The following is a 13,035-nucleotide window of genomic DNA, read 5'->3' as shown; positions in this document are numbered from 1 at the left end:
CAACTCCAGGAGCTTCTTTTGATTCTTAAACTTCTGAGCTGTTTTTGTACAAGCCTTCAACGAGACAACAGGAAAATGGCAAAAAAAAAAAAAAAACTTTCATATGACGAGGTATAGGCAGACATGTATAAGCAATTTCCTTTGGAAGACGATAATGACATCAAATAGTGCAAACAACCGGCAGTGCAAAGTCCACAAGAAACTTGTCTCAGCCCATTTAAAACTTGAGGTAGATACTGGTGGTAGTATAGTGGTTGATTGTCTCCAGTGTCCTGACAACATGAAGCATTTTGGATTAGTTTAGTAATGTAAAAAAAAAACAGTCTAACACAGAGGAAAAGACACTTAGCTGCAGTATCACTATTTCGCAGGTTAATCTGCTGTTGTAGCTGCATAGGACCAATGCAGACAGTCTGGACTTACTGAAATTTAAGACAGGAACAACATCATGGTAAACGGCTGGTCCTGTATATTTAACCATCTGAACAAACAAACTAAAACTCGCAAATAGCACAAGTGTGTGTACACATTGATCTGTGCACACAGACGCACCCTGACAAAGTGGGGAACAAATGTCAATACATTTATGATAGTTACTCACCGAACAATTCGATATTCTGTTTAAATTGCGGAACACACCGGAAAGAAAGATATTGCAGTCGATACAAGATTGAATCCAACAATACATTCAGCCGCCACAGAGACAAAAGCAAATTCATGCCAATATATAAAACAGTGCAAACACGAGTGACAGTGCAAAGAGACGCTGTAGTAGACGCTGCATTTCTCTGCAGGCCTGAGGTAGATGTTATACAGCAGTTTGTGGTACATGTTTTCCAATGAACCCTTTTTTTTGCAGAACAAACAGTCAACACTTCTTGGGCTGCAGGTAGTGAAACTCGATTGAGCAGAATCTGCAGCAGAAATTGGCTTCTTTTGTGGATCTCGATTGAACCTCCCGTCCTGCATCATAGTGGGATTTGAGTGACAGTATGGCTCTCAGTATGAGGAAACAAGTCAGTATTTCACAGTCAGTCAGTACTGAGGATACCTGTTTAGGGGAGGGCCATTCGGTAGTGTGTACTGACTGGGTGGTTGATGGTGTGGCTGAGAGTTATGATTGTTTGGTACTAACACATCAAACACACTCTTATTCGGAGGCACAGATTGCAACATGTTGTCCAGGTCCATGATGAGGGGTGGGGCTTGGACAGAAACTCGTCCACTGGGGAGTATGGGCCAATAGGCATGCCCCAAGAAGTGACCAGGTGCTACAGGAGAGCTACTGTAGCCGTAAAGGGGAAGTCCGCCATGCAGCGGCATTAGAGGACCTCCGTTAAACCGCATGCTGGGTGGGGCAACAGTATTGGGGGGTGCATACTTGGCGTAGGAGGTAGGGAGCTCCCATGGAGGCGCAACCATCTCCCGTCGGGCTGACTTGTGCAGAGGCTGTCTATAGTCCTCATAACCGTCCGACCCAGCTTCCCCATCAAGAGGAACACGCTTCCCAGACAGGGAAGTGCCTTTCCACTCCTCATCAGATGAGGAGGTGGAGGCTGGGCTGGCAGAGCTGGCCGAGGCACTGCGGGCAGAGGAGGCGTAGCGAGGTCGAGGAGGTGGTGAAAACCGAGGGCGCTCCACCTTGCCCCAGCACTCCCTGGTAGACACATCCACCTCCCCAGGGGCACTAGGGGGACGCAGACTGTGTAGCAGCGAGTCGATGGCGAAGGAGGAGTCCAGCTTGGGTCTGAACAAGTCCTCCTGTGGTGGGGAGGGTTTTTTTGAACACATGGGGGGAAGGGGGGGGATGGGGGCAAGTGGTGGCTCCGATTCTGGCTGGTGTCCCTGCAAGATATAAGGGGCCAGATCCTGGGCAAAGATCGTCTCATCCTGGCGCGAAACAGCTGTGTTTTGCCTTTTGAGGAGCTCCAGAGGAACACGGCTCAACTCCACTGCCCAGAAGTTGCCTTTGCCCTGAGGCTTCGCTGGGTCCTTCAGCACCTACAGGTTGAGGGAGGGTGGAGAGTTGGATGAGCACTTAGTCTGGCAACCTAGACAGGCAGGGCTGCCAGTTTCACTGTTAACCATCACAACAGTGGATAAAATCTTAAGACTGGTTTGAAGGTGCAATCTAAAGCCCTCGGAGCGTATTTCTACAAACAAAGCTCGGGATAGTGCAATGCAAATGTTAAGCCTGTATTTTGTGAACTCCCTGTCCATCAAGCCCACTGACGAGACTAAAGAGGGATCCAAACATGGAACTGTTTATTAACAGTTTTAACATACCTTCAGAAAGCAGTCATAAGAGGAGAGGTTGTGTCTCACAGAATCCCGCCAGCCCTTGTAGTTTCCTTTGAAGAATGGGAAGAGTGTACTGATCTCCTTGAGGATCTAGAAATAAAAACAGAAATGTCAGTCTGGCTGTCTGAAGAAGATGCTCGTCTTCATTGTATTTCAGTTTCTATGCAGTCAGGCAAATGCTATCTAAATACACACTGATGTGATGACTGATACGAGTTTAAAAGTTAGTCACTGAGTACAAACGTGCAGAAGTAAACGCCGGCCAAACATGCTGTACCTTTCACTGAAGTCATTAATGAATTAAAAATAAGACAAGAAGTTGATTGTTATTGTACAAATGAAATATGGGCGGTACTTTTGTGGGATTTCAACTGAAACAGGATTTTACCATGCACTATATATCACCATGTTATCACTTTCCTGATACAGATTAGTGTCTGGTTTCACTGCAGTCTAACCTTATCAAAGCAAACCAAGCATGGTAGGGGCTATAGTCACTCAAGCGTCACCAAGAGGCTGCTGTTTTGTGTCACTTTATGAACTGTAAATGATCTGTCAGCGTGACGTCGACATATCAGATAGAAAAGTACCAGGAACCATCTGATTCTAAATACTGTCCTTGTAGAGATGTACTACAGAGTATTTCATTTGAGATTTATTTCAATAAAATACTGCGGAAATAAAAATGAACACATAGCACCGTGCGTAAAACACAAACTCTGCTCAAATTGTTTATATTACTGGGCACTCAAACACAGAGATACGCGATTTAAATATATTCTTACCTCGGATAATGTCAGTTTCTTCTCTGGGGACCTTTGGATGACCATAGCAATCATAGCGAGGTACGAGTACGGTGGTTTTGGATACCGCTGATAGTTTTTTTTCTTCCCACCGCTGGTGCTACTCTTCTCCCGTTCACTGTTCCACGAGTCTCGGGTAATAGTTTCCTGCGTGAAGTGGGCATCTTGAGGACTCTGGTATGATGAGCCCAGTGGTACGACTGTATCCATGAATGCCGTGGCACCGGTGAGATGTTCGTCGCCCGCTGTGAGTTTCTCCATGCGCGACAGCTGCTGGGGAACCATCTGAGCCAGGTGTTGAGGCCAATGTTGGGCTGTGGGGCTCTGCGCTACACCGCTGGCAGGATAACTCTGCTGTACATTTCTGTGGAAGTCAAGTTGACTGCCGTGATGTTCTCCAGCGTGGGACGGAGCGGGTGGTGCCAAGAGGGTCTGCTCCGGCCAGTGCTTTGTCATGCTGATCTGCCGGAGGGTAAGATCTGCCCGCACGTTCGGACAGGAGCACGGAGAGGGGGAGGGAGGTCAAATAGTCTGTCCTTAACTTCTGGCAGACTGCTGGCTCCAGGCTGGCTCTATTTGAAGAGCAAACAATTAACAGTTTCATGTAAATCCCGCTGCGTAATCGGGGGGAGAATGACGCGTTATCTGAGAGCAGAATGACTGATCGCCCCGGGGGGCTGGGGAGGGTCTGTGTACGAGGAGGGGCGAGAGAAAGACAGTAAACCTGTAAATAACCCTTATGATAATATCAACATACCACTTACAACGCGGAGATTTCGAGTTTGCTTTGGAATCAGTCCTTATAAGATTTACGCACGAGGGCCTAAAGTATTAAGTGCGTATTTGGTTTAGGCAATACACTTAAAACAAACAGTTTATTTTGCAATATCTTCATCTCACTATCCCCAAGAAAGAGCATTTCGATTGAAGCTTACACGCAATCAACAATTTTTGCTGAGCAATATACAAAAAGAATGGCTAATATACAAACGTCGAAACATTAATGAAATAAGTTAACATGCATTCGTTTCAACAGGCTACATCAAATTGATGTCAAAATTTGAGTCAGTTTAAGACCTTTTAAATTGCGAGGAACACATTAAAAGTTGCATTGCAGGCTGTTATAGATACAAGTTAGCCTTAATCCAGAGAGCTTAATCCAGAGAGCAAGTCATGCACATGTAAACTCCAGAAAAAGTATTTTCTGTTTTGAAGAAAATGTACAAATTGTAATTGGTCAGATGACGCAGAATAAATAAGTTGGAGACATGATGGTGCGCTGATAGCGCGCAACATTCGAGGAGTGTTTTGCGCACAGTAGGGTCTCCCTGTGACTATGCAAGATGTCATTCAGTGTTGAAAGACTAAGTTTCGGGAATGCATGTCTTTTGTTCATGTTAACGTAGTGCTAATGTGCAGAAGCTTTCTTCCCAGCAAGACAGTGAAAACAAGTTGGATTAGGAGGAACCCCGTTGGCAAACTGGAGACGGTTCCTGCCCAAAAGAGCTGCTTAGCATGTGAGGAAATACGGGGGCCATTCAACACCATTTGTGGGTTTTCTGGCGCTTACAAGCTGCTAAGTGTCGTTGTTGGGTAGGACATTCACACCTTAAACAGGAGCAATCGTGTTGCCCTGAATAGTTGCATCAAGATGTCTCTGAAACAAACTGCTTCACTCAATCCAAGAATCAACAGATACAGTACCCTTCTATATCGTGTTACGCATCAGTAACTCTGACTTTGAGCTGTAGGCTCATTTATTCGGTGTCAATGATTGATATATTACATCCGACAAGATGATGCAAGGCGACTCTTGAATCAGATGACCGTGCCACCCAGATTTGTCGCCAGAAAGGCAGAGAAACAAAGGAATTGTAAACAAGTCGATTTTCACATTGTAACACTTTTCTAACTGGTATCACACAACTCAACTGTGCTTCCAAGTCCACAATTAAGTGTCTATTAACCTGCATTTTATGCGCGGCCAGCCAACATTTAATCACCTGCAATTCAAATGACCCCATAGCACCTGACCACTCCATACCTTAACCTTAACTTTCCAATTCACAGGGCAAATGGAGTAGATCCCTCTGTATGGGGCGACTGCAGAAATAAAGACTTTTTGATTTAAGTTGCACGGCAGCATTGTTTTCTTAAATAATTGCCCTGTATGTAAAACTTACCATGTGGATTTGCAGCTTTTGTCATTTTTGCAGTAAAACACAAAATGTTTGAACCGGTTATTCAGGTCAGATGGCTTCCCTGCCATGGTGAGCAACAAACCTCTTTCACCTGGTGCAAATCAGTGAGTTCCCTCTCTGGTTGCCACACACTCTGTTGCACAGCCAGAAGGTTTGTCCCCCTCTAGTGGTTTCACCAAAATGTAGTGTGAAGCTTGAATTACATAACAAATCACTCAGGTGGCCTGTTCTGTTCAGAAAGTGGATTTGATGGAGAACTTTCTTTTTCAATTGAACTGGACAGTTAAACATGTATACGGGCAAACCTCATGCACAATGTCTGGACCCAGTTTAAATGCCTGATTTAAATACAAACTGTCGAGCTGTCTCTTCCTGTCTACTAGAGTGCCAGTTAATAGGTTGCGCCTGGATTAGTGAGCCACGCATGAGAAGAATGGGAAACCATATGAATAGGGTAGCATCCAAGACAAGGCTGTTCACATAGGCTGATTGTGTCTGGACAAATCCCTCCTAAGCTGCCGTGGGATGCGTCCTGAAACTGAGATGAAGAGGAGGAATGAAGTTTAGCTATTTGTGAAAGAGGCCGAGAAAGCGAGAGGAAGTCTTCATTGTCACAGCTTCATTACTTCAAGAGTCTTTTTTCCCTCCGTTTTACTGTTATTTTTGTTTAACAGGGACATTGCACAACACATTTATTGCACCAGATGAAAATGCTAGTCTCTGGACAGAGGCCTCCGGTAATGTGCAGGTCGACAAAGTATCACAATATACTCCAAAAGACTTAAAAACCTACATCAAAGTGTGTTGTTATTTTGTCTCTTGTGACACATTTGTTGAAAGGTTGTTTTGGTGGTCAGGACAACCAATTTTTTTAAAGCACATTTTCTTTGCTCTTTTGTTTGATATATCACATGGTAGCATTTTATGCAAATGCTCCTAGTTTAAACATTGTAAAAGTACTGCATTGTACATTATCCTGAGGACCAGAGATGTGACAGTAGCTATACTGCTCCCATGTTGGTTGGCCAGTTCACTGCAGGGGTCAGCAGATCAGCAGGGTCGTGTCAAGGTATTAGCAGCTGATTCTGATGCCAGACAATCCAACTCCTTCAAAATTGTACCACTGTAAGGTTGGTTGTCTTTGTTCAATTTATATTCAATTATAGGGATTTTACAGGAGCACGTGTGCAGGCTTGTGTTGAGAACATTGTCAAGTAAGAGTGTAACTAAGAGAGCAAATACACCCTGACAGTTTATTGTGAAAAGGCTGAAGAGCATTCATGTTGGTCAAACCATAGATACAGTATTATAGCTGACAATAACTCTGACAAACACATGTTCATGCACGCAAACACACCTTTTACATTCCTCTTACTAAACAAAGCCCAGATGCTTTTGCACAATGGCACGTCACACCTAATTGTTTGTTCTCCTTGCCGAACCTATCTGTAAAAATTAGGAAATAGGTCATTGTTGTAACAATTTCTAGTAATACAGCTACTTTCATTTTAATATTATCTAGGATATAGTACCATTAACAATTGATCATAAATTCTTCTTCTCCTCCTCCCGTTCTCCTCTATATCCATCACATTACCTTCTTGCACCAAAGTGTCATGTCCAATGTCTGATAATTGTACTTGCAATGTGTGTCTAATATTTCTTCTGTCACACGAAGACTTTCTTTTAAATACCTACATGTCAGTTGTGACACTGCAGCAAAGTGCTATGTTGTTGGATATGGTAGCAATGAGCTTCATCTGGGATGAGGAAAGGGAAAAGGGATCCGCAGTCTCACCCGTGATGCTTTATCTATAACTCAGCTTCAGTATGCACATTGATTGTATTCATCAGTATTGACATTTGCCCGAGTCAAACCATTGCTCCCTCCCCTCAAAAGTTGAGCAACTCCACATCTTATTTTTCTCTCATCTTGACTATACTGCTGATCATAATTTACTTCCTGAGCGATACAGACATTTACTTGTATGGTTTGGTTGTATTATACATAAGTGATCCTTTAAAATCCTGCACCAGTCTGGCAACTAAATTGTGCATCACAAAGCAACATACAGCCTGCAGACCTGCACCACAGCTTGCAGACTTTGTCGCCCCCTGGTGGAGGAAGTGCTGAGGGAGGAGAGCGAGAGAGAGAGAAAGAAAAAGAGAGAGAGAGAAAGAGGGAGAGAGCGCAGGTCCGGTTGTTATGGTGAAGCATTTCTGCTCGAGGGCTGAGGGGACAGCAGCTGATTTAGTTACACAGCGGCAGACCTGCACGAGAGCTACACCTGACAGGTAAGGTGTCGACACGTTGTTTTCTATTGTTTTACGGCGATATTTGTACACTCTGCTCAGTTTAACTCGTGTCATTTAAACTAAAGTGACGTGTCCCTTAATTCACTCAAACACCAGCGCGACTCTGGTTTTCGTATAAATTAGCGGACAGGTAAGCTAACCCGAGGCTAAGGTAACGTTAGCATGACACAACATCTAGGATAACCGACTTTATCGCTGCTCAACAAGTTTTCTCACCACAGTAATTGTCATCCTTGTTTTGGATAGACTCGCCGATGTAAACTTTGTCTGCACCTGGACGCGATGAACGAAGCCAGGCAGCTAAAACGAACTGTTTACCTCACCTGTCCAGACTAGCCACCTGTTGAGCCTGTCTGCGGACTGCTAGGTCGGTGCATGTTTGCTAATCTGCTGCTCACAGTTAATCCTACACTCTCACGGTGCGAGAGACTACAGCAAACGCTGTCGTTGTTCCTGTTAATGTTTTTTGTATGGCCAATTAACAGTGATTGTACCAACTGTGCAAAGTAAAAAAAAGTTACAGGTAGTTTTCTCTTACGCGTACTAATTAATATCTCACGTTAGCTAATGAGCAACAAGTGCAAGTGTTATCAGGTTCACAGGCTGTCATCTTCATGACTTTTATAGCACGAGCTGCAGCTCATAGGTCAGTGTCCCTGTTGTTGGTGTATTCATTTACATTGTAAGGCTTGGGGGGCAATTTGATAAAAAACTGTAGCATCACGTGAGCAGTTTTTACTAGCATTGCGATTGTACAGCCAATCATGTGAAGTCGGTGTATTCTTTAGAGGTGAGAAACAATTATTGTCAATGAAAACCACACTTTGTTATCTTTCGTCTTGGTGTTTGTTTCCCCTCTGCAGAATATACTGCAGTGCACCGACTATTTGACTTTTAACACGTCACTGGCTTATTAACCTCAATAATTGCACAGTCGTCCGTTCTTGTCGAGCCTGCCGTCGCCGGTCTTGCTCATAAAGTGTGGTCAAAGTTCTTGTCAATAGAATTTTCCTCTGTATGTATGGTCAACTATTTGCAGGTTTCACAATACAGCCGAGATTAGCTTGTCGGCCCCTTGATACACAGCATGGCAGCGCGCACACACACAGACAGATCCAGAAGGATCATAAAAGGTTAGACTGAACAAGCACTTTATTCGATTCCGTGGAAGGATGACGACCTGAACCCAGTGAGTAACTTGAGTTAATCATGATAAAATGTTTCTTTATCCCAATATAGTTGTTTTCTTCCTGATAACATTATTCCAAACAAGTCGAATGACCGGAGCAATTATTTTAACGGTCAAACTGTAGTTGCCAGAGGTTTGGCTCTCTGTTACATTCCTTCTCTTGTGCATAACTCCCCCTCATCTGTTCTTACTGAGGCATTTCTTTACCTTCACGCGTGTGTTTGAATGCGAGAGATTCTGCAGGTGGATGTCATATATATATATATATATATATATATATATATATATATATATATATAGAGAGAGAGATTATAAATATATATATATATATATATATATATTTATTATCTCTATCTCTATATATATATATATATATATATATATATATATATATATATATATATATATATATATATATATATATATATATATATATATATATATATATTTATTATCTCTATATATAATCTCTATATCTCTATATATATTTATTATCTCTATATATAATCTCTATATTTATTATCTATATCTATATCTATATATATATTATCTCTATATATAATCTATATATTTATTATCTCTATATATATATATATATATATATATATATATATATATATATATTATCTCTATATATAATCTATATATCTCTATATATATTTATTATCTCTATATATAATCTCTATATTTATTATTATTATTATAGATATAGATATAGATAGAGATAATAAATATATATATATATATATAGAGATAATAAATATATATAGAGATATAGAGATTATATATAGAGATAATAAATATATATATATATATATTTATAATCTCTCTATATATATATATATATATATATATATATATATATATATATATATTATCTCTATATATAATCTCTATATTTATTATCTCTATATATATAATCTCTATATATATTATCTCTATATATATAATCTCTATATCTCATCTCACCCTGTGGGCTCCATTTAAAGATTCTCCACCCCTGTGCCTGCATGACAGGACCCTGCTTAGGAGCTGTCGGAGGAGTTAAAAGTAGGTCGGTCCGTCTGTCTCCTCCCCATCCTTCCTCCTCGTACCCTTGTCCTCGCTCCCTCGCATTCTTTTCCTCCACATCCTCTTGCCCCCTCCTTCCATATCCTGTCCTACAGAAAAAGCAGTAACCCTTTGTTTGTCAATATTAGCTCCACATCGCATATATATATCTCCACCACAAATGCAAGCTGTCTCGGTTTCCCATGACCCCTTGCGCTCTCTCTCTCTCTCTCTCTCTCTCTCTCTCTCTCTTTCTCTTTCTCTTTCTCTTTCTCTCTCTCTCTCTGCTCTGGCTACTCTGGCATTACTGAGATTATATGCAGCAGCTCAAACCATATGACACATGACGGGCCTTAAATGTGCCCACCTCTTCTCAAGTAGATCCCCCTCCCGCTCTCTTTTGCAGTCCTTCGCTTTCTGTCCTTCCCATGAGGGTTGCAACTGTGCAGATTATTTTTTTCTTTTAATTAATTGATTCACAGTTTGGTCTATAAAATGTCAGAAAGTAGTAAAAAAAAAAAAAAAACACCCCAGAGCCCAATGTGTCTTCTTCAAATGCTTCATTCCACCAACAGCTGATAATACAAGCGCCACTTCCTTTATTTTTAACAGTTTAAAAACAACCTTTTCTGATGATTAAGCACGCAGTTTAGGTCACCTGGCATCGGTTCAGATGGCAGGCGGGATTGTTCCCGAATCATCAAGCTGCATTGACTCAGCATTGTTTGCTCCAACCAAAAGGAAGGTCCCGCCGGTCACATCAAATCGTACACAACAGCTGAGCGATGTCATTCCGTGATGGCAAGCCATGAATGATGCACATAGAGCTGATGGCCTATTTCCACTGGAGCCAGATTTAAGGCTGAGCAGGAGTTTTAGCTGTGTGTTCTTGTAAGCTTTTACTCTTAGGTATACCTCCCTCTCGATGGTTGTATGAGCTTCAGTTTGTGTGTGTGTGTGTGTGTGTTCATACTGGTCTATTCATTCCAGCAGTTGAATGAAAGTGTATGTTCCTCAGCAGCTGTAGACAGCCCTTCCTGTTCGGTCATTACATGGAAAAAAGTAGACAAATGTCAGATTGATGCAGGGACAGTTTTCCAAACACACAAAATGTTAAGTTGTATTTCTGTTGCCATGCCAGAGTGTGTAAAATATCAGTGATCTCACGGTGTCTGTCTGGACTCTGCCTGACTCAAAGAATCACAAGGCTGTTACACACTTTACCCACCAACAAATTCCCCATTCTGCATGTATGCCGGGGCTTCATTTATAAAACCAACTGAGACCAATGAGACGCTAGCTTCAGTTAAGGTCGCTGCATGCGCTGGTAGCAAGACTGAGGTAAGATCACAACATCACAGAGAAGTTGGTGTTCATTTTTACTGTTTCCATTACATTTTGAATCCATATTTGTATCCAATTGTAACCATTTATAAGGTAGGTTAGTCACTTTGTTAATAATTCATTTGTTGGTATAGGATTAGCCATTTCGGCTTCATTCATGATCAATTTCTCCGAGTTTGATTCTGAACATCTGACTTTAAAACCTGATGTTGAAAATGTAATTTAAATCACTCGTTCAGCCCTACATGACATCGTGTTATCTATAGCTTTGACAGCGACCTAATGTCTGTGGTCAGCAGGCTCACTGAGCTGCTCGTCCGTCAGATCAACGCAACAATCTCCTGCTGAGAGGATCGTGAAGCGTTCTCTTTCTCACCACACTCTGCTTTTACTTTGTTTAGTTCCTTCCAAATGATGATGGCCCACAGCTCCCACCCCACAGGGCTACTTTTAGACTTCTCTCCACTTTCAGGTTTTAAAACGCATTTACTGAACTGAAAGGTTATAGTTAAGAGAGATTATATTTAGAAATGTCAAGACATGGCACGCTTGATGCAAACACTTGTGTTAAGTATTGGTTAAACACAGACAGAGCCCAGAAAGGAGGAGGGGTGACTGAGGCTCCCATGCTCAGCCGTGATGATGACGATGATGCTTGGATTGTAGGATTGGGTGGGGTTAATGGTTAAACATGAAATAATGATGTTTTTTTTGGATCTGTGTTCTTGGTGGAACACGATGTGTCTTTCATGTTTGTGCACCTGGAGTAGCCAGAAAACATGGTACCGGCCGAGTCTCTGTTTCATCTCCACTCCCTCGATACCCTGCACTGATTGGCTTTGGGCCGAGATTTCAGTTGTCTAGCTCGCTCTGCCAAGACGGCTTATCAGGAGACAATTAACTGTGCCCTGAGTGTGTTTGCATGTACACGCGTAATGAGTGGGAGAATCGGAGCATCTGTGTCACTTATAGCATGTCAATTAATCAACCATTAATATCCTTGAAAAAGATATATGATCACTTCACAGGTCTTTGATTTTAAAGTACAGTAAGTTGCACAGTGTAAGAGGCAACGCACGACCAAGTCTGCACAGATCCTGCAGTCGGGTGAGGCGTAGTGCTGTGGGTCAGGGTGGAAACACAGTAAACCGTTTTAATTGTCATGATTACTTATAGATTGAAACAATGCTGCTCAGTGTGTGGCCCGAACTGTAGGCTGTATGTCTGAGTCATCTGGAATTTGAGTCAAATGCAGCCTTATGTGTATTAATTCTTTCAAAATTGACTCATTTGTGAGCGACACAATACTAATGTTTAAGATTGGGATCTTTATTCCGCTGATCTTTCAGATTGTGTCCGGTATTAACCCACTAATACAGCAGTTAAGTTCCTGCAAAGATTTTCCCTATTTCTCCAATCCTTTCTCCCTTTAAAGCCCCTTAAAATGCCACAAAACATGTTCCTGTGGTGGAAAACACCCAAAATAGATTAGGCTCCTAGGCCTCGCCATTATTGTTCCTTAACAATTTCTTTTTTTCCTGTTGACCTTTTAACAAGAACATGGAAGTTGGACACCGTGTTTTTAGGAGGAAGACATCCCCCCGTGGATTATTGGCATGATAAATGAACCTAGCGTGTCTTGATCCGGTCCGAGTTCATGTGTGTATTGTTTGAATGAATGATCCGTGTCGTGGCCTGAAGTCTAAGGGAGAGAGTTAAGCTTATGACCTCAATCTAAGGAAATCCTTATATTGTAGCTTGTGACAAAGGGTGAGAGGTTAGGTGTCTAAAAATAGTCTGAAGGCATAGTAAAGGAACAAATCTGTCCTCA

At 41.9% G+C, this 13,035-nt stretch overlaps 1 protein-coding gene across 1 annotated transcript; it reads right to left on the bottom strand.

The window, feature by feature from the left end:
- Positions 1-1,035: 1,035 nt before the first annotated feature.
- On the bottom strand, positions 1,036-3,663 carry foxh1 (forkhead box H1; the record flags this gene model as incomplete). Its single annotated transcript, XM_079291574.1, has 3 exons — positions 3,087-3,663; positions 2,287-2,391; positions 1,036-2,001 (listed from the first exon to the last, which is right to left on the bottom strand). The coding sequence occupies exons 1-3, from the start codon at positions 3,558-3,560 to the stop codon at positions 1,036-1,038; spliced, it is 1,545 nt and encodes a 514-aa protein (XP_079147700.1). The 5' UTR covers positions 3,561-3,663.
- Between the last annotated feature and the right edge of the window lie 9,372 nt (positions 3,664-13,035).

Source organism: Melanostigma gelatinosum (assembly GCF_949748355.1).
Source record: "Melanostigma gelatinosum genome assembly, chromosome: 20".
NCBI lineage: Eukaryota > Metazoa > Chordata > Actinopteri > Perciformes > Zoarcidae > Melanostigma > Melanostigma gelatinosum.
This window is presented reverse-complemented; position numbering and strand designations above follow the sequence as displayed.